Source organism: Bos javanicus, chromosome 19 (assembly GCF_032452875.1).
Source record: "Bos javanicus breed banteng chromosome 19, ARS-OSU_banteng_1.0, whole genome shotgun sequence".
Lineage (NCBI taxonomy): Eukaryota > Metazoa > Chordata > Mammalia > Artiodactyla > Bovidae > Bos > Bos javanicus.
In genome coordinates, this window is record NC_083886.1 from 21,315,021 (window position 1) to 21,336,149 (window position 21,129).

General features: G+C 51.5%; 2 protein-coding genes across 3 annotated transcripts; both read right to left on the reverse strand.

The window, feature by feature from the left end:
* Positions 1-986: 986 nt before the first annotated feature.
* UNC119 (unc-119 lipid binding chaperone) lies at positions 987-6,675 on the reverse strand. The gene is made up of 5 exons (XM_061390554.1): positions 6,355-6,675; positions 2,797-2,910; positions 2,192-2,294; positions 1,905-2,077; positions 987-1,660 (listed from the first exon to the last, which is right to left on the reverse strand). Exons 1-5 carry the CDS (start codon positions 6,572-6,574, stop codon positions 1,548-1,550), a joined length of 723 nt encoding a protein of 240 aa, XP_061246538.1. The 5' UTR covers positions 6,575-6,675; the 3' UTR covers positions 987-1,547.
* Positions 6,676-7,644: 969 nt separating this feature from the next.
* PIGS (phosphatidylinositol glycan anchor biosynthesis class S) lies at positions 7,645-19,424 on the reverse strand. 2 transcript variants are annotated; one of them, XM_061390538.1, is made up of 12 exons: positions 19,327-19,424; positions 18,909-19,048; positions 18,715-18,826; positions 16,269-16,358; positions 15,678-15,790; positions 14,215-14,422; positions 13,542-13,684; positions 12,388-12,502; positions 11,106-11,251; positions 10,228-10,328; positions 9,387-9,597; positions 7,645-8,743 (listed from the first exon to the last, which is right to left on the reverse strand). In XM_061390538.1, exons 1-12 carry the CDS (start codon positions 19,358-19,360, stop codon positions 8,468-8,470), a joined length of 1,689 nt encoding a protein of 562 aa, XP_061246522.1. In that variant the 5' UTR covers positions 19,361-19,424; the 3' UTR covers positions 7,645-8,467. The 2 variants fall into 2 exon arrangements, with proteins under 2 accessions (XP_061246522.1, XP_061246523.1); XM_061390539.1 differs by lacking the exon at positions 15,678-15,790 and adding an exon at positions 15,791-15,882.
* Positions 19,425-21,129: the final 1,705 nt, after the last annotated feature.

Consider the following 21,129-nt stretch of genomic DNA (forward strand, 5'->3'; position numbering starts at 1 on the left):
GACTGAGTCCCTGGTTTGCGGGCTGAATGTTGGGGTGGATAGGATTCATCCACGAATCCTCGCTAGAACCCTCCAAGCAGGATGACTCTTGCTCCCCTGTGTGCCCCGTTCATCTTATTCTAGGACAGGTATCTGTTCCCTGTGTCTCACTCATTTATTTATTTGGCTGCACCAGGTCTTAGTTAAGGCATGTGGGATCTATTTCCCTGACCAGGGATCAAACCTGGGGCCCCTGAATTGGGAGCAGAATTTTAGCCACTGGACCACCAGGGAAATCCCAATGTCTCACTCATTTTAGAATCCCAGGGTTCAGCCCAGATCTTGGCCCTCCCGCAAGGGTTCCACAGAACCCAGGTGAATTGCAGCACTTCCAGGCCTTGCAGGCTTAGATTAATTATAGATTAACTATTCAGGCTATAGAGAGAAATAGTGCCAAATGTATCCAAATTAGTGCCTAGAACAATAGGCTGTAAACCCTGACATAAACTCTCCATCTACCTGTTTCGGAATTTCTTCCATTAAGAAAATGAAGACATCCTCTGGAACTGGGGTCGGGCTGGGGGCAGGATTATATGCAGGGCAGCCAAGCCTGGGGTCCTCCTCAAGGCAGCTGAAGGCAAGAGGGCGCCAGGCCTTAGCCTTCTCTCTGATGAAGGCTAAAAGGACAACCTAACGGTCCTAGTAGCCTCTGGGTTCAGAGAAGGTGGGGTAGAGGGCAAGGCCACCTTCCCAACACCTTCCCTCCCACCCGAGTCGCAGGCCCTTGTCCCAGCTTCTGTTCTTCAAGATTAGCTACGACTTTGGGCCAAAGTTTCTCCTCTGAGCGTTCAGGTCACCATCCTTATAAAAGAAAAAACCCTTTCCAGCTGCAACGCATACTAAATACCAACTCTAGATGCCAGGAGTGGTATCCAGGTGCAGAGGATCAGGAGACAGGAGTACCCCCGCCAGCCACCACCACACACATATGCCGGCCCACAACCAGAGAACAGAAAAGGAGAGTTTATTGAAAACTATATACAGTTGGTCCAGCCCCTACCACAGGCTATAATCTGGGCAGGTCCTTCCCACACCTCAGGCAGGATCTCAGCCCCTGATGGTAGAGACCGGGGCTAGGGTCAGGGCCCAGACTCCCTTGGGAAGCTTGACTGCCAGACCCCGCATGGAACTTCATCTGTGAATTTACAACTCTAAATGGCCTGTCGGTGGTGGGCAGGGGAAAAGCCTGGATAGGGGATCTCTATTCTGCAACTTGGGCCCAAGAGGCTAGAGCCAACTAGGTTGTCCGGAAGTCCTGGCTACTCCTCCAACTGGAGGTCTTCCTGGAATGTGCAGGTGGACAGCCCCGCTACAACCCCACCCCACATGCCAGGCCCCATGGGCTGCACAGGCTTGGACTGGGGGACCTCAGGCTCCCTCCCTCCCAACACTGGCTCAGGGCTTCGGCAACACTCCTCCAACAGAAGACCCGGGGTTGAGAGGTGAGTGTTGGGGTGGTCATGGCTGTGGGCCCAGGACCCTCCTGAGGTAGGGGGTGGCTTGGGGAGTCAGGGCGTCCCGCTGTAGGAATAGTCAGCTTTGTTGTGCATCACCAGCCGGTCATCCACGAAGTAGAAGCTGTCGGACTGTGTCTCATACGGGTGACGGATCATCTCGTTGACTGCAAGAGAGGCCCAGCCAGTTGGGACAAAGGTCAGGAGCCTGAGCCAGGTCATGGCAGGGGCTTCAGGACTCGGGGACGAGGACAAGCTGAACAGAGTTCCCCCAGCCTCTTTGGGTCTCAGTTTCCCTGTAGGTGGCTTAGGAATGGTGGCTAGACACAAGAGAGCTGTAAGGGGAAGAGAGGGGCCCAGACCCACGTTCCCTCCAACCTGGTCCCTCTGAGTCCACACCCCCCAACGCACTCAGCTCCTCGGAGAGAGCAGGGAAGTCGTAGATGTGCTCGCAGGTGTTCTTGCTGCTGGGGATGCAGAAGCCAAAGTGGAAGTCGAAGCTTTTGAGCAGCTGGTTGCGGAAGTAGTGCCTCTCAATCATGCGGAAGTTGTTGACAGGCTTGTCTCCCACTGTGAACTCCACCCTGAGCAGAGAAGGGGGCGGGGCTGAGCTGGGCCCCAGGAGGGGCTCAGCAAGAACTCAGGAAGGGCTCCTTTCCACCCCTACCCCTACCCCTCTCCCCGGCCCAGTGACTCACGTGGCTCCCACCTGCCTCAGGCGGAGGAAGGCAGGCGTGAACTGGTAGCGGACAAAGCGCCCAGCATTGGGGTCCAGGTCCCGCGGGTTGATGGGCAGCCGCTCTGTAATGTACCCCAGCTGGGGCTCAGTGGGCTTCAGGTGGGGCCCATGCCCACCCGGAGTTTCACCCCAGGGACCTCATCTGTCTGAATTTCTTTCAAAACTCCTCAGGAGATCCTGATGCATATTGAGGGTTCAGACCATTGGCCAGATGGGTCCAATTGCTTCTAAATTGGTCAGCAGGTCACCAGTTTCAACTAAGAGTCCCAGAGCCCCAAGAGATAAAAAGACCTGGGGCCTCTGGGACTGCAGTTCCCAAGGGGGCCTACAGGGGGCAGGCTGGTAGGGACTGAAAAGGCAGGATTGTCCTCTCAAGACGTCCAACCCCAGGGACCCAGGGGAAGGTAAAGCAGCAGCCCAGCCCCAGGCAGAGGGCCCTGCTGCTTGGTGACTCCTGGGGAGACCTGGGTGCCAATCCCAGCTCTGTTCTGACTCCTCAGTGGCCTCCGGAGTCCCTGGGTGGCCCACTTCCTCTGTGGATGATAGCGTACCCAATGCACTCACCTGAAGCTGGGGGCTTCTTGATTTCAAAGAGGACAGTGCCTGAGTCCATGTCCCGAATCTTGAACCTGACGAAGTCAATCTTGTAGATATTCTCCTCAGGGGAGCACAGGTAGTCTAAGGGAGATGGGCGGCTGAGCGAGGAAGGGACCTAGCTACCCCGGACTAGCTACCACTTTCTCTGATCCCTAGGGTGACTGCTTTGCAGACAGAGAGAACTGAGCCTCTAACCTGAGGGAGCCCCCACAGAGTGTGGGGGAGACATAGCTCTGCTCTTGGGATCTAACGGCGGACAAAAGGTTCTCTCCTAGTAGTTTCTGGATCAGGGAGGGGTAGGATGGAGGACAAGACCACCTCCCCCACACTTTCCCTCCCACCCCGGGGGTGGAGGGCCCTTCATTCCAGCCTCTGCTATGTCAGGAGTGGCTCGGTGACTTTTAACCAAACGAGTCTAGAATTGGGTGGGAAGCCCTGCCCCCCACCACCCCGAGAGGGAAGATAGAGTCCTGCTTTTAGGAACCTCGCTCTAATGGGGGTGACACAGTTTCCAGAGAGGATACCCCTGCCCCTCCTCTGCCCCACAGCTGCCCCCGGTGCCACATCTAACTGTGTCAAGCAAGGACTTTATCTGACCTAGGTAGCGCTGGGGCAAACAACCCCTTCCTTGTTCTACCTCACCCCCCAGGCCCCTCCTCTCCCCATAAGAGGCTTATACAAACCCAGCTCCCTTAAGCAGCTTACTCAAAGCTCTGCTGACTCAAGCCCAGAGCCTGGAATATTTGGGGGGGAGGGGGGTGTGGAGATGGAAAGGGAGCTACCTTTGCTCTCATCCCCCACTGATCTTCAAACAAGAGGAGGTCTTAGCAGAGGAGGTCTACAGAGGGAACCCCCCCCTTAAAGGTCATCCATCCACCCTTGACTCTGAGCCACCCCAGAGAGAAGAGGCAAGGCCAGTAAGAGGGTGTGGCAGGTGTAGCAGGGCTGTGACTGGGGTAAGGGGGATCCTTGAGCCCAGAAGAGGAACCAGGAACAGTGGTGGGCCCGGCTTGAGGAAGCTCAGAAATAGCAGGGCCTGATCAACCCTCACCACTCTTGCAGCAGCAACTGCAAGCACTCAGGGAGGAGGCCCCAGCAGCAAATAGGAAGAAACAGAGAGGTGCAGTGGGGGCTCTGGTGCCCGCACAGCATCACATCCTCCCCGCAGAGGCCCGGAAATCACCCGCTAGGCCCCTAGGCCACCACTGATTCCTCTGGGGCAGGAAGAGGAAGTGAATGTAAAGTCATTCTCTCTTCCCAAGCCTTGGGCAGCCCCCTCCAGGAAGCCCTCCTGGTGGCCACCTGGCACTTAGGGTCCAGCAGGGCTTATGGTGGGGCTGGAGCCCTGGCCTGCCCATCACAGCCCACAGTGGGGACAGGAGGAATGGAAGTAGGCAGGTCCTACCTCACCCTGCTCACAACTTATTTTCACAGAAAGTAAACACTAATCCAAAGACGTAGGAGGAAAGTGCAGGGCAGAGGAGAGGAAGAGGCAGAACTCGGAACAGCATCCTAGTCGCCCAGCTCCCGGCTCCCCATAGAATTCCCCTCCTTCCCCCATTCCCTAACTTCTGGAGCCTCTCCTCTCATTGGAGAACAATTTGCAGTGTGACCTCTGTCTCTTCTACTGCAAACTCAACCTATCAATCCCTTAGTCCTTAGAGGAAGTGAGGAATGGAAGATGCCCATGGTTCAGGACACCACCTCCACTCCCTCCCCCAGACGGAGAAGGATGATGCCTGGGACTCAGGGTCAGGCCGGATAAGGGGGAGAGTGGCTGAGAGCTCAGAACACAACTGCTCCCTTCGCCTCAGCCACAAATAGCTTCCTAAGCTGGATTCAGGGCTGGGTAATCCAGGAAGAACAAACTCAGACCTGTGCGATTAGGGTCAGAGGAGACAGGCAGGGATGCCAGTGGGGAGCGTCCTGGAGCCCTGTTCTCAGCTTCCACAAAGGAGAGGGATCCAGTGAAGACTTCCTCTAATCGCCCACAGATGCTGAATCTGTAAGGGCTATGAATTTCCTCCAAATTCAGACACACAGTTGTATATGGGCTAGAAGCCCCTCTGGCTGCAAAATCACCTCAAAAGTTACCTAGGACTGGGACAAGTTAGACATCCTATAAGGAAGTTCTGCTCCAGAGCTAACCTGAATCCTAAACGCTGCTGTTGCCAATTATAGCCCAACTGGCACCACCATCAGACTGGTCCAGGTGCCCTCCCTTTACTACTGCCTGCTTGGGTAAGGCAGTTCAGTGCTCCAGGGGTCCAGCCAAGAATGGCTGCTGCCTGGCTAAGAGAGGAGGGAGATGCTGGTCCCCTGGGGACCCAGATGCACAGGCCTAGACCTGCCATCACAGTCCCCTCCACAGCTGTTTGGAAGCCCTGGACTCTTCTGCTCCTGCACCGCTAGAGCTCAGGTCCAGTCCAGCAGCTGCTCCCTACCCTCACAGGGGGACTCCAAAAGTTGCCCTCACAGAGGGAGCCAGGGCAGGGTTACTAACCAATGAGGCCAAGATAGAAGGCCACTGCCTCTGCAAGCGCCTTCTGTTCTTTCAGGCTCAGCCACGGCCTCTGCCATGAGACTTCCCTCCCTTGTTCCCTGCCTACGGTGACCCCCTCCCCTCCCCTGAATGCCCAGTTGTCTGCCTCCAAGCAGCAGCCATGAGCAGTCCTGTGGGGCCCTCAGTATTGACAAAAGAGCCCTATTTACAGAGCATGCACGGCCTGCCAGGCACAGTGCAAAATCAGAGGATTTATTTTCACAACAGCTCTCTAAAGGTAGGGGTCATTATTCCCATTTACAGATGAATATGCTCAGAGAGGTGAAGTTATTAGCCCAAGGTCACACAGCCAATAGGACGGCCAAGTTGGAACTTCAGTTTGGCAATCCAGCTCAGAAACTCAACCACAGTGGTGGTTTGGCCTCCCAGAAGAGGACAGGCCCTAGTTTAGGCTAAAGGGGGTATTAACCCACTTCCTTGAGAAGCCCAGAGTCAAACCACTGAAGCTTCCTCTTCAGGTCCTTTCCTGGGGAGAGCGATGGCCCCAGACTTCCTGGGGGTGTCCAGTGTGAAGGAGACCTAAGGGTTTTGATACCACACCTAGCCTCTAGGGTGGAGGAGACCGGGGACTGACTGCATTCAGCCCCCTCCTCGTTATTGCAGAGAAGATCTTCAAAGGACTCTGAAGACTCTGTGGGGAGGGGGTCACAGTTGCAGCTGCTGCCCCACCTTCACCATTGGAAAGCGGGATGGACTCCTCAAAAAGGAAGGAAAGGGGTGGAAACGAATCTCTAAAGGGGCAAGGGGGGCGCAGAGAGAGATCGAGGGAAGGGGGGACATGGAGATCTCAGGCTTGGAGGCAGAAGGGTAGAGGACACAAGCGATGGGGACCCGGGTGGGGGAGGGGAGGCGGGGGGGAGGGCGGGAGAGGGGGCGGGGGCCCGGGCTCCGCGCGCCCCGAGGGCCCCCTCTCGTGCTCTCTCACTCCCGCCCGCGGGCGGCGCTGCCTCGCGGGTGCTCACCGCCCGTGATCCGCTGCAGCCCCAACACGTCCTCCGGCCCGATCGGCTGCTTCCTCTGCAGCGGCCCCGGCCTGGGCCCCGGGCCTGCCTCCGGCTCCGACTCGGACCCGGATTCGGATTCCGCCTGCAGCTCCGGCTTGGGCTCCACGTTCGGGCCCGAGGCCCCTGGAGCGTGCTCCGCTCCCGTCCCGGCCCCGCCGCCGCCCTTCTTCACCTTCATGGCCTCGCGGGGCCACGGCTAGCCTGCTGCCGCCGCGGCTGCCTGCGCCGGCTGGAGCCGAGAGAAGGGGGAGCGTCCGCAGCCCCGCCCCCGGCCGGACCGGGGCCCCAGGTACCGCCCCGCCCCCGGGGTGGGCCCGGCGCTGGCCCCGCCCACCGCCCGCCCACCTGGGCTACTGACCCGGGGCAGGAGGGGGCCTGCCCGGGGACGTCGTTCATTTTTCCAGTAGGGGTTTTCAGGGGTCCTGGCTACCTACTCCTTCTTATTCGCTGGCTTCCAGCCACTCTGCCCTTCCCTCTGACCCGCACGTGAGTTCCCGTCTCAGAGCCTGGGATGCTCTTCCCCCAGATGGCCTCCTCTCATTCTTCCGGTCTCAGTTCAAATGTCATCTGCTCAGAGGCCCTCTCAGACACCCGGTCACTATCTGATCAGCCTGTTTTTATCTAATGCATCATCTGAAATTCGTTTCATTTGCTCATTGACCGGTCCTCCTACAAGACCAGTTCGGTGAAACTGGAGATCTTGTCTTTGTTCTCTATAATACCTAGCACTTAGTACAGTGCCCACTGCAGCTTGTACTCAACACAGTTGACCCTTGAACAACATGGGTTTGAAGTGAGTGGGTCCACCTATCTGGATTTTTTTTCAATAGAAAATACTACAATACTACACAATGGGAGGTTGGCTGAACACGTGGGTATGGAACTGCAGATAAACAGGGCCAAATATAAATTATCGTCTGATTTTTGAATGCACAGAGGGTAGGCATCTCACCCACTACGTTGTTCAAGGACCAACTATATATTCTTCTTTAGAATTTATGAATCAGTTAGTATCTGAGAGCTTACACTGCTACTTCTCTCCCAGACCTCCTGCTAGACAACCCAGGAAATTAGGAGGGACAATAGCCTACAATGTCTAGCCACCACAGGGCCCTCCAGGACAGGAAGGCGGGAAGGGCACCTGGCCAGGTGGAAGTAAAATGGACCAGTGAGCCCAGAAGACAGACAGGAGGAAACCATGACTTACACACGAATGAAGAATGAAAGGTATGATCACACTTCGTATCATTCCAGTTCATATTCAACCAGTGTTTATTGAGAGCCTAGAATATGCCAGACACTTTCACAAGCTCATTACATTTAATCCTCACAACCACCCTGTAAGGGAGGTGTCATTAGTGCTATTTTAACAAAAGAAAAACTGAAGCTCAGAGAGGATTAAGTAGCTTATCCAAAGCTCCCCTGATATTAAGTCCAGAAGCAAGGGTTGAATTCAGACATGTTGGATCCCAAGTCCAGAACTCTCCCCACTGTACCACACTGCCTCTATAAAGGGATGAGGAAGGGAACCTCTGCCACACACAGCATCAGGCTGCACCCACCAAGTGTAGCCACCCAGGAGGAAGGGAGAAGGCCCCAGAGATGACAGGGGCCTGGCCCCTTCTAGAAGAGCAGTGCTAGGGCTCTCTCTGAGGGATCAAAGAGAAGCAGGAGGGGGGCCCTAGAACCCAGTCCAGGGCTTTTCCCTAGTGCTCCCCCTCAGCGCAAGAGGACTGTGAGGAACAGGGCAGAAAGACAAGCTGCCCCTGCTGCAGCAGGAGATAGTAAAGGGCCTTCAAGTTCAAGCCAGGTAAGGAGACCCAGATTGGGTCTTTTGAGGTTTGGGGGTTGGAGTGGGGGGAGGAGATGAAGAGTGGGAGGGACCTGAGCCACAAGAACAGGGAGGACAGGAAAGAGGAAACCCTCTTGGAGTGTTATACTTTGACTGCTGGAGTGGCAACAGAGCAGGCTGGAGACAAATCATTTGTGGCAGGCCCCGTTATGTGCCTCTCAATCTAACACCTCCCCTCCTGGCTGGAAAGAAAGGCTTTCTACTGTGATGCCACCCCACTCAGTCTGTCTTCTCAGGCTTTTTCCAGGACTTGCGAGTCTCCAGGAAGATTTTGAACAGGGACAAGAGGATGGGCACAGCCATGGGCAGGAAGAGCGGGATGTAGATGGCAAACTTCTGGTCATCAGGGAAATAGAGGAGGTGGAGGAGTGAGGGATCAAAAAAGGCACGCTCCGAGGATGTCACAGCTTCCTGGCTGGCAGCGAAGGCAGAGGCCAGGTGCCCAGAGGACAACTCCTCCGCCGCCTTCTGGACTGCAGCTACAGCCCTGTACACCTAGGAATGGGCAGGGCGTTACGGAAAAGTCCGAGGCATCAGTTGGTAGGGAGGGATGGGAGAGGGCCCCACTGTGTCGTCTATCTACCAGGCAGATTGCTTGAAGTTCACCCAGGATATATGGCAGCCAGTATAAAAGGGCCGGAGAAGGCAATGGCACCCCACTCCAGTACTCTTGCCTGGAAAATCCCATAGATGGAGGAGCCTGGTAGGCTGCAGTCCATGGGGTTGCTAAGAGTCGGACACGACTGAGTGACTTCACTTTCACTTTTCACTTTCATGCACTGGAGAAGGAAATGGCAACCCACTCCAGTGTTCTTGCCTGGAGAATCCCAGGGACAGGGGAGCCTGGTGGCTGCTGTCTATGGGGTCACACAGAGTCAGACACGACTGAAGTGACTTAGCATAGCATAGTATAGCATAAAAGGGCCAGGGGTTATCTTCTTAGTGCCCATTTAACACTTCACACCCACACTGCACTCCTCCTGGGGAGCTGGCACTGCCCTCTAGAGGAAGCCTGGGCACTGAGGATGGCATGCCCACACACTCTCTGAATCTCAAATGGCTCTCTGCCTTCACCACTCCCTGGCTGTTGCTGGCCACTCCAGTCCTAAGCCACAGAATGCATCCCCTGCCTGCTTACCTCAGATGCCACATCGTCCTTGATGACAATATTGCTGATCTTGCCCAGAAGCTGGGCCAGGGAGGTGAGAGTGGTGGTGGCTGTGGCCAGGTTCTCCACGGACCGGGCCCAGAGCAAACGGTCTAACTCCCAGGTCATTATCCCTTCACTCTTAGGCCCCCAAAACAGGCATTTTGGAGGCAGCTGGGGCTGAGCAATCCCAAAGAGCAGCCTGTAGGAACAGCGCAGAAGATCAAAGGAGCAGAGACCACAAGGTGGGAGAAGATGGTCGAGATTCCTAGAGTAACTATCAAGATTTTCCATCTCACCCAGAACCACAGGGGTTGTAGGAAGCACCTCAAGGTCTTAGGGGGTGAGACGCAACCCTAAGCAGTTCTGAGCCCCAAGCTCCGCTTTAACCAATGATTTCACTTTTTGTTCTTGTTGTTGAAGTTTAGTTGCTAAGTCGTGTCCGACTCTTGTGACCCCATGGACTGTAGCCCGTCAGGCTCCTCTGTCCATGGGATTTCCCAAGCAAGAATACTGGAGTGGGTTGCCATTTCCTCCTCTAGGGGATCTTCCCGATCCAGGGATTGAACTCACGTCTCCTGTATTGGCAGGCGGATTCTTTACCACTGAGCCACCACGGATTCATAAGGCTATTTTTCCTAAAACAGTTTTTGTCAGCAACTAGTCTTTCTTAGGAGAAGGATGAAGGGATTCTTGGAAACCTTTCTTGGTTTCCTTGGGGCTCCAGGTACAGCCAAGGTATCCCTGCCAGGTAAGAGTTCACTCCAGGCAGCCCAAGAGGCAAGACTCAGACTCAGCAGCCACGCCCCCAAGCGGATCCCCAGGGCCTCACCGCAACTGAGCCAGGAACACCTCCATAACCCGCATCATGTCCACCTCGACTCTCACCGGCAGCTGCGAGCCGTTGTAGGCTTTCGGGTCCACGTTGTATACCTGCAGGGGGCAACGAGGTGGCCTCAACATCACGCCAGGACCGTGCACAGCTCTGCCCCAGACCCTCTGGGGGCCATGAGAGAAAAGGAAGACATACTCTGTGCTCTTTAAAAGTGACAAACCAAATATGTCTTGGATACCTGCTACTATGAGTTTTATATACATGATCTCTACTATTATCAGTCGTTTCTGACTCTGTGCAACCCTATGGACTACAGCCAGGCTCCTCTGTCCATGGGATTTTCCAGGCAGGAATACTGGAGTGAGTTGCCATTTCCTTCTCCAGAGGATCTTCCCGACCCAGGGATCAAACCCACGTCTCTCATATCTCCTGCACTGGCAGGTGGCTTCTTTACCACTAGCACCACCTGGGAAGCCCTATATCTCCATTACCCCCTCACAAATCTTATTAAAGAAACATTTGTTAAAAAAAGAAAATGAAATATTTGTATTCCATTTTAGAGTTACTACCCATGAGAAACTCCCAATCTTACAGAGGAGAGAGAGTTCCCAATCTTGTAAGACTCCCACAGATAGGGCCTAGATCTCAGTTACACACAGAATAGTCCTAAGTCAGTGCAAACTGCCAAGTGCAAAAGGGGCTGATTATAGCAACAGTGATGGAAACAAGAAGCAGTGGGACCGGCCGAGGAGGTGCCTCACCTCCCCGACCCACTCAGGCCGGGCCACGGAGGAACAGCAGACGAAACAGTCTCAGGGAACATCAGTCTGTCCCTGAACCTTGGGCTCTGGGCTCTGCACGGTGTGACCATTTACCATAATGCCACCCCAGCGGGGACTGTGGAAGGCGTTGGTGGCCACTGGAGCCCCGTCCTTGTCCTGAATGTACAGGGGGGAGTGGGCGAGCTCCGGAACGTAGAGGAGAAAGTTGAGCACGGGGTAAAGGGAGGCGGCGCTGGATCCTGGGGCACAAGAAGAAGGGGAGTCAGCACAGCAGGCTGCATCCAGATCTTAGTTCTAGGTCAGCCGCTGACTGCTGGGCACTCTGTACCTCAGTTTCCCCAGCTGATAAACACTAAGATATCCTCCGGGCCTGGGTGTCTGTGGTAAAGAACCTCAACATTTTCCCAACATGTGCCACTCCCCTGAAAGTACATTCCTGCCCCTGAATCGCCCCTCCTCCAACAGACCCCCACGCCATACCCTGCCAGTGCCGAATGTCTAAGACAGCTTTCTGGCCCACTACCATATTGCACCCATATTATTATAACCTGTTCTTAGGCACAAGGATAAATCTGACCTCAGGTCAGTCCCTGCTTCATATCCTTCTGCAGCCAGCCACTCTTACCAGGTTAAAGTTCAGACATCTTAAAGTGCTAATCTAGTGCCTGCCTGCCTGCCTGGCCAGCCTCAACTCGGTCACTCTCTCAAAATTCATCCACAGTAAACTTTCCTGAGCTTCCAGAATGTCTATGCACTCTTAACTCTTTTGCCTCTAAGCTCATAGTGGCCTAGCCTAAAATCTCTCTCTCTGTAGACAGTCATGCCGTTAAGCAGTCCCTCAGACTTTGAAGGGAAGGAGGAAGGGAGGAAGGATTCACCAAGGCCTCTCGTGTTGCCCCTCCCACAGCCCTTGAAACATGCTGGCCTAACCCTGAAATTCCACAGCTAGTGATTTACTCCCCTTGGTTTGCCTCTATTACAGTTCTCGGTCAAACCTCCTCTTCCTAGGATCCAGCCCCAAAATGAAAAACTGGAATCCCAGCTTCAAGGTTCCTCAATCAGCAGAACTATTGACTCAAATTCCGCCTTCATGTACTGCTACTATTGTCTTTTCTTACAAGAAAGTGTGGCTGTATCTTCCGATCCATGTGTTTATAAAAAGTGCTGGGAATGCTTAATAAGTGCTTTTGGCTATGACCGTGTGGAAGTGGAGACTATCATGGGAAAGGAGCCTAAAAGCCCAGCACCTCCTCAACACTCTCGGACCAACCCAAACTGGGAGCCGTCACTATACACAACCCACTTCCCACCCCAGGCTGAGCCTACCAGGTCCTTCCCTGGCCTGCCAGAGAGACCCTCAACCTCAGGAGCTCACCCAGCCGGGACTCCACAGGGTTGATGACATGGGGGAGGCTGTGTGCGGCCAAGTAGTAGCTGGAGGAAGCTGAGTCAAAGCGGGGGTTTACCCCCAACACTGCATAGTAAAGAATCTGCAGAACAAAGAGGAAAAGCATGTTATTTTGTCTGTTGATCGATAGTCCAGTGTGTCCTCAAAAAGATAACAATTAGGCAGGGAAAATATGAGAGACAAAAATCAAGGCTTATGTATACCTATGTTTGATTCATGTTGCTGTTTGGCAGAAACCAACACAATTCTGTAAACCAACTGTCCTTCAATTTAAAAAAAAAAATTAAGGCTGAGAGAAAACAGGACTAGGGAAAAAAAATAACAAAGCTAAGGATAAAGTTAACACACTAAATCCATGCTTTGAACACATTATTTTACCAGGCTCTCCAAAAGCCTAAACAAAAAAAGAGCATAATTCAGTGTCCACAGATCAAATCAAGTCAGCTATTCAGAAGTAATTACTCCCACTACCAAGACCCGATAAAAGTGTCTCCCACGTTTCCCTAAAAAGGACACTGTGTGATTCAGAAAACTACATTTTTCACGTCTTTATTGTTACTATGTTCATGTCTTTCAGGAAGTTTTTTTTTGAACTGTTTTATACTGAAGTATAGTCAATTAACAATGTTGAGATAGTTTCACGTGGACAGCAAGCAAAGGGACTCAGCCATACATATACATGTATCCATCCTCTCCCAAACTCCCCTCCCATCTAGGCTGCCACATAACACTGAGCAGAGTGTGCTATACACTAGGTCCCTGTTGGGTTATCCATTTTAAAAACAGCAGTGTGTACACGTCAATCCCAAACTGGTTGTGTGTTTTTAAATAAATTTGTAGGATAGTAAAACTGTTGAATACAGTTCCAGAAGGAGCCATTAAGGAAGTTAGTTTTTTAACAAGCACTGACAAAATTCCCCAAGCTGGACACCAAGGAGGGAAAGCAGACCCCAGAACCATATACATACACAGGAATTTCCTAACCAACCAGCAAGCTCAAAGAGCCGGAAGAACAGACTACACTTGTAAAGGCTACATATCTATGGTAGGAAAGGATGGTGCAGGATGGCAAAGGGTGGTGTACCCAAGAAAAGGGCTCTTCAGCTTGTTCCTAGTCTCACCTGCGAGTCCACAGAGAAGTTGCCTGCTGCACTGAGGGCACTCAGGAAGGGCTGCACATAGCGCCGGACAGCCCCCTCGATGTCCCAGTGGACGTCATGGGACTTGGGGTCAGGGTTGAGTAAACTGAAGGTGATTTCATAGCCTATAGAAACAGGAGTCAGGGAAGCCAGGGCTTCCTATGGATCAAAGGCAAGCCTGTATCCCTGGCGAAGCTGCACTTGTTTCTCTCTGGAAGGGGCCTGATTGCCATCATGAAACCAAAGGGAGGATAAAACTGGGGTGAGGAACACTGAGTACTTTAAGAAAAAGATGAGAGACTTCTCTGGTGGTCCAGTGGCTAAGACTCTGTGCTCCCAATGCAGGGGGCCTGGGTTCAATCCTTGGTCAAGGAACTAGATCCCCCAGGCTGCAACTAAGATTTCGCACAGCCAAATAAATAAACAAAAAAATTTTTTAAAGAAAAATGAAACTAAAACCTATGGTTGATTCATGTTGATGTATGACAGAAACCAACACAATATTGTAAATCAATTATCTTTCAATTAAAAATAAATACTTTTATGAAATCATAGAAGGAGTGAAGCATCTGCATGTAGATTCCCCTCCCACTCCAGTATCTCTGCATAATTCATTTCCTTCTTCCTTCCCCTGGCAAAAGCCAGGTCATCCTACCCAAGCTGGACTTGAGAGGCCGCCTTTTATCAGAGCTCCACTTGTCCTCAGGAAGGTGGTCAGCCAGGGCTGCAGCAAGAACGTCCTCAGTCAAAGACATGGCCTGGACTACCTGGATGATGCGGCGGCCGATGATGTTAAAGGCCTCCCGGTGCGTTATCCCCCGCACAACTGCCATCCGCTTGGGCCCAATGTAGCTCATCATGTCCTATGAGGGGCAAGCAAGGGACAGGAGGCCCACACAGGTCAGGGAAGAAAGCAGAGGAGCACTCTGGCTCCTGTCTTTGAGAATCTGGTCTTTTGCCACCGACCAGCAGGTCTGCACCTCTCTCTGAATTCACAGTGAACTAATTATCTCAGCATTTCTGAGCTATGGGGATATGTGAGTGTTTTCATTCATTTCAGTTCTCTTCTCCTTCCCAGTCGACACAGGTCCAGGCAACAGTTCTATCTCTGTGGGCTAGAAACTAAGAGATGGCACACTGAGCAAGAAGAAACAAACCACTGGCAAGTTTGATACCAGCAGACAGCACATGGCAAAGAGGCAAGTACAAGAATTTTCATGGCAGCATTCGTAATAGGATAAAACTGGAGACAATCCAAATGCCTGTTAGCGACAGAATGGATAAACTGTGATATGTTTATACAATGAAACATAAGGCAGAATTTTAAATGAATGCATTCAATTCAACTAGACATCATGAAGGACTCAAACATAAAGGTCGAGCAAAGTGAAAACTGGAGAAGAACATGCACTCTATTATGCCATTTACATAAAGTTCAAAAACAGATAAAATTAAACATAGTGCTTATAGAGATATAACATGTGGTAAAACTTGAAAAAAAGTAAGAGAATGATACACACTAACTGTGGTCGCTTTGGGCTGAAAGGGAAGGGGGTATAACCATGGAGATACACAGGGCTGTACTGTAGTTTGCAAACTGGGGGTGGGAAATGCATGTTCAGTAAAATTTTCTTTCATCTTTTTGTAATAATTAACATTTCATTATAAATTAAAAAATAAAGGACTTCCCTGATGGTCCAGTGGCTAAAACTCTACGCTCCCAATGCAGAGGGCCTGGGTTCGATCCTAGTCAGGGGACTAGATCCCACAGGCCTCAACTAAGTTCACATGCCACACACAACTAAAGACCCCGTATGCTACCACAAAGGTCAAAGATCTCACGTGCCTCGACTAAGACCCAGCACAGTCAAATACATAATATTTTAATAAATACATTAAATAAAATGTACCTGGTACAGCTCCCACTGAGCCTTTTGCTCAGTAAGTGAAAAGATCAATGTGTGGCTCATATTACCATCATAGCCCATTCCAAGTGGCTTCTTTAATCCTACTGACTTTTTTTCCCCCACTTTAAATTGGAACTTGTAACCATCTCCAAGCCTTGGATTTAGAAAGACCCAGAGTCAATAAAAACAATCCCTATTTTTAAAAAAATACTTGCGGACTTTTCTGCAGCAAATGGAAGGAATGGGCAATCCCACAACCAGGAGACTTAGGTGAGGACGAGCTGTAGGGAGACGGCCGGGCCGCAGCCTGTCTGCTCACCCTACCTGAGGGAGGAGCGAGCAGCGTTCAGAGATCACGTACACTGTCAGGGAGCCCTCTGCTTGCTCCGATGGCTCAGCTAACATGGCTTCTGCCTCTGGGGACGAGAGCAGGGGGTTTACCAGGAGCAGAAAACACCATTCCCTCTCCCTCTGGCTCCCCCAGGACGCCTAGTCCATCACTCCACCTCCCACTCACACCCAGCTGACACGTGGCCCGGTTTGGACCTCAGTGGCCCACGCTACGATACAAGGTCTCTCACACCCAGCTTTCCCAGAGAGGTTCCCTGGTGGCCTAGTGGTCAGGATTCTGGGCTTTCCCATTGCCATGGCCCGGGTTCAATCCCTGGTCAGGGAAGTGAGATAGCCACAAGCTGCATAATGCAGCCAAAAAAAAAAAAAAGACAAAGTATGGAAACTACACACTTAGAGATCAGAAGGTAAAAGAGGGCTTCCTGTTAAAAATGATCACCCCTTCCAGTACCTTGTATATTGCCCAGTGACAAGGCCGCCTCCTCATGATCCAAAGCCCTCCGATAGGCCTTCTGGAAACGGCATTTGATTTTCAGTTTATCTGAGAGAAAACAAAGAGGCATAACGAGAAGAGCCCACCTTTCCAGCCCTAACACTGTCCAGCATCCTGGAGAGCAAGATGATGATATGCAGAGAAAGACCAAGAAGCTTCAGCCAGTTCTAATGATTTATGCAGACTGTGTGTGCATGCTCGGTGGTGTCTGACTCTTTCTGACCCCATGGACTGTAGCCCACCAGGCCCCTCTGTCCATGGGATTTTCTAGGCAAGAATACTGGAGTGGGTTGCCATGCCCTCCTCCAGAGGATCTTCCTGATGTAGGGATCAAAATCACGTCTCTTGCATTTCCTGCACTGGCAGGCAGGTTCTTTACCACTAGCGCCACCTGAAAAACCACGGATGATATAAATACACGGCACTCCACCTCGTCCACCTGCCAGCTCTTGCCTCTCCCTGTGAACCTTCAACCTGAAGTATCCTCCCCACAGGGAAATCTACTACAATATTCATTACAATAAAAAAGGTATAAGGAGGAAAACCATATGATTATTTCAATAAATGCCTCAAAAGAATTAAACTCAGTACACATTCTTGATAAAAAGAAGATGCTGGAATGGAGAGTCAGACATAGAGAACGGACACGTCAGGACTTCCCTGGTGGTCCAGTGGCTGAGATTCCACACTCCCAATACAGGGGGCCTGCATGTCAGTCACACAGGGCAACCAAAAGAAAAAAATATTTTTAGTTAAAAAAAAAAAAACCTGAACCTAATTTTAAACAAACCACTAGATCTATCAGTTTATAGGAAATAACGATAATCAATACGTTAAAAAAAATCTGCCAAATCCAGAATGTGAGATGTCCTAACAAACAAAGGACCTGGTTTCTCCAACAAATCAATGAAAAGAAATATACTGGAATGGGGTAGGAAGAGCTGATATATAATAAAAGAAAAAAGAGAAACTTAACAAAATGGAGGGCCTAATGTTAGGATTAAATGAGGCAACACATGTAAATAAAGTGTTTCACCTAGTTTATGGCATATAATGAACAACTAATATTAGTTATGCTAGTGTTATCCCTTCCTCACCTCATTTAACCTGAATTTCTACACTTCCTTGAAAAATCTGTCTTAAAAATTACAACGCTCGGGACTTCCTTAGTGACGCAGTGGATAAGAGTCCACCTGCCAAAGCAAGGGACACAGGTTCGATCCCTGGTCCAGGAAGATTCCACATGTCACTGAACAACTGAGCCTGTGTGCCACAACTAATGAGTCTGTGCTCCGCAACAAGAGAAACCACCTCAGTGAGAAGCCTGCGCACTGCAATGAAGACCCAGCACAGCCAAAAATAATAAATAATGCGGAGGTTGTTTAAAAAACAATAAATGCTGTCTCTTAAAAAAAAAAAAATTACAGCCCTCAAAACCTTCTCTACCTTTTTTTCCTCCCAATTATAGTCTCTTTCTTAAGTTCAGTCCCTGTTTCTTATATACTTATATACTTCTACATTGATTTCTATCTCTGTCTCTCTCCCCTTCCTATGGATTTCTTGAAACCATTATCAATTTCTTATTCATCTCTAAATTCCTGATACCTAGGGAAAGTGCTTCCCTGGTGGTTCAGATGGTATAGAATTAGCCTGCAATGCGGGAGACCTTGGTTTGATCTCTTGGTTGGAAGATTCCCTGGAGGAGGGCATGGCAATCCACTCCAGTATTCTTGCCTGGAGAATCCCCATGGACAGGGGAGCCTGGCAGGCTACAGTCCATGGGGTGGCAAAGAGCCCAGACACGACTGAGTGACTAAGCACACAAGAAAAGTCCCTCACACTCAGTAAAGTGTTAATGTTAAAATGAATAAGGCCTGTATACAAGTTCAAACTGATTCCAAATCCTGTGCTCATTCCACTACATCCCACATCCTCCTCTGTCCCCTGAGCATCACCTGCTGCTGATCAGGTAGCACAATTGTTTTATGAAAAAAACTGCCATGTTAATGGTGAATACTGAATTTAAAGCTTTTTTTTTTTCTTCTTCTCAGCAAACACAGTGTTCATTTAGAGAGGGCTTTAAAAATAAGTTTTTAACCACTTTTTCAGGGTACCCATGCTCCTCCTGGGCTTCCCAGGTGGCACAGTGGTAAAGAATCTGCCTGCCAATGCAGAAGATGCAAGGGACGCGGGTTCAATCCCTGGGTCGGGAAGATCCCCTGGAGGAGGAAATGGCAACCCACTCCAGTATTCTTGCCTGGGAAATCCCATAGACAGAGGAGCTTGGCGGGCTTCAGTCCATAGGGTCGCAAAGGGTCAGACACACATACATGCTCCTCCTAGCCAACTTATCTGTGGACTGAGCTCAGACCAGAAAGACAGCCCTGATCCCCCAGGAACTCACACTTCAGAGGGATCTCTCTCTCATGCACAACGGTGAAAGGCAGCTTTTCCTGGTCATCCAATGGCACTGACTCCTGGGTAAACACTACAGTGACCGGCACCATTAGCCGCAGCTGCGGGAAGAAGCATCAGAGCCATCAGCTGAGTCTCCATCTTCCCGGGCTGTCCCTTGGTCCTCCTCCCCTGAGGTCTTACCTTCAGGGAATTCAGCCCACTGATCTGGGAGTAAGGCAACGGGGCCCGGTAGGTCTCCGTGGTCTTCCACCAGAGCGGCAACCCTAGCACGATGACCACCGTGGCGAAGAAGAGGGCGGCGCGCTTGCCTCGGACCACCTCTGCGGGGCACGGAGGGATCCACTGAGGCGCCAGCAGTGGGCTCGGGTGCCTGCCGCACCCGGGAGGCGGAGGAGCCCCGGCAACCGGTCCTCAGAGCCTCCCGGCCCGCCTTCCGAGGGATTCCCGGGCTAAGGGCCGGGGCCCGAGTCTGAAAGAATCCTGTCTGAGACGAACCCCGACCCCCAGTCCGCGAGACCTCTTGCACACCACAGTCCCCACCCCTGCATTCCACCCTCGCACTCCGCGAGCCGCAGCCCCGACCCGAACCCCACCGAACCTAGGTCCGTAGCTGCAGCCCCGGTGGCCGCCATGCTTGCGTCCGGTCGCTCCTGCCGCCGAGGGGCGGGGCCGCGCAGGCCTCCCCCAATCGGAAACCCGCACGGAGGGGGCGCGCCCACCGCCGCGGTCACGACCAATCGGTAGCGGCACTCCGGCGGGAGGAAGCCTGCGAGGGGTAGGTGGTGATGAGATTCAGTTGTGTCCGATTCTTGCGACCCCATGGACTGTAGCCCGCCAGGCTTCTCTGTCCATAGGCTTCTCCAGGCAAGAATACTGGAGTGGGTTGCCATTTCCTTCTCCAGCGAGGGGTAGGAGGGGTCTGCAAAGAGCCTCTTCTGGAATTGGAAAGGTAGCTGCCCCGGCGTCAACGGGTGGTTGAGAAACTGTGCGGGTTTCGGTTTTGCTGGAAGACACCCTCCGATTCCATGTGGAACCTACTCCTAGCCCCAGGGATTAAGAGCGCAAACTGCAGTCGTTAAATGCTAGCTGGGCGACCACGGGAAGCTCTAAGTCTCAATTTTCTCATCTGAAAAATGGAGATACTGACTAAAATGAGGTCATTCATAAAGAGCAGACAGAAAGTCACCTATCACGGTCATTGTTTATCATCCTTATTATAGAGCTCCTCTTCCTGAGGAGCAAGCTAGTAGTACCTGTTTTAGCATATTTAGCTCATTTAATACTTTTACTATTCATTTGGATTCGTTCCTAACTTGTTAAAGTCTGAATACTTGACTAAAATTCTTACAAATTCAAGAGCACAGACTCTGGATTTTTCTTGTTCAAATTCGGTTCAAATCCCAGCTTCCCCACTTCATCTGAGCGATCTTGAGAAGCGATCTTGTTTCCTCATATCAAAATAGGGATAGCAGGGAATTCCCTGGTGGTCCAGTGGTTAAGACTTTGCAGGGGCATGGATTTGATCCCTGGTTAGGAAACTAAGATCCTGTATGCATGTAGCTCAGCCAAAAGGAATAGAATTGTTTTTTAAAATAAATAGGAATTGCAATAGTATCTACTTTATATAGAATTGTTGTAGTACGTGAGTTAATAACTGTAAAGGCCTGGCAGGAAACTGCTATATAAGTGTTGCTGCTGCTGCTGCTACTGCTGCTAAGTCGCTTCATTCATGTCTGACTCTGTGCAACCCCATAGACGGCAGCCCACCAGGCTCCCCAGTCCCTGGGATTCTCTAGGCAAGAACACTGGAGTGGGTTGCCATTTCCTTCTCCAATGCATGAAAGTGAAAAGTGAAAGTGAAGTTGCTCAGTCGTGTCTGACTCTAGCGACCCCTTGGACTGCAGCCTACCAGGCTCCTCCGTTCCCGGGATTTTCTAGGCAAAAGTACTGGAGTAGGGTGCCACTGCCTTCTCCGGATATAAGTGTTAGCTATTTTTTATTTATATAAGATCAGGCCACACTGAGCCTACATTCCCAAATTGCAATAATTAGTTGGGAGAAGCATTGGCTGTGCACGTTACATAGAGCATGGCCTCCGCAGTTTACACAGAACACACCCAGCAGGTTCTCTAGTCTTTTCATCTGCTCAGATAGACCCAGAGTCTCAACCTATTCCCAACGCCCAGGCCAAGAGGTCAAAGTTCAGCATGAGACCTCACCAGGTCACTCTTGCCCAGACCCTTAAACTGGCTCCCTCTGTGCCCCTATCTATCTCAGATAGGAATGAGCAACAGCCCTTGGCAACCTCTTAGATAACCGTGCTGGGTCTGGCAGTGCTTAGGTTGGGGATTTTCCTGTTGGGCAAGAACACAGGTGCTGCTCCTGTTGTGGCTCCCCCTGG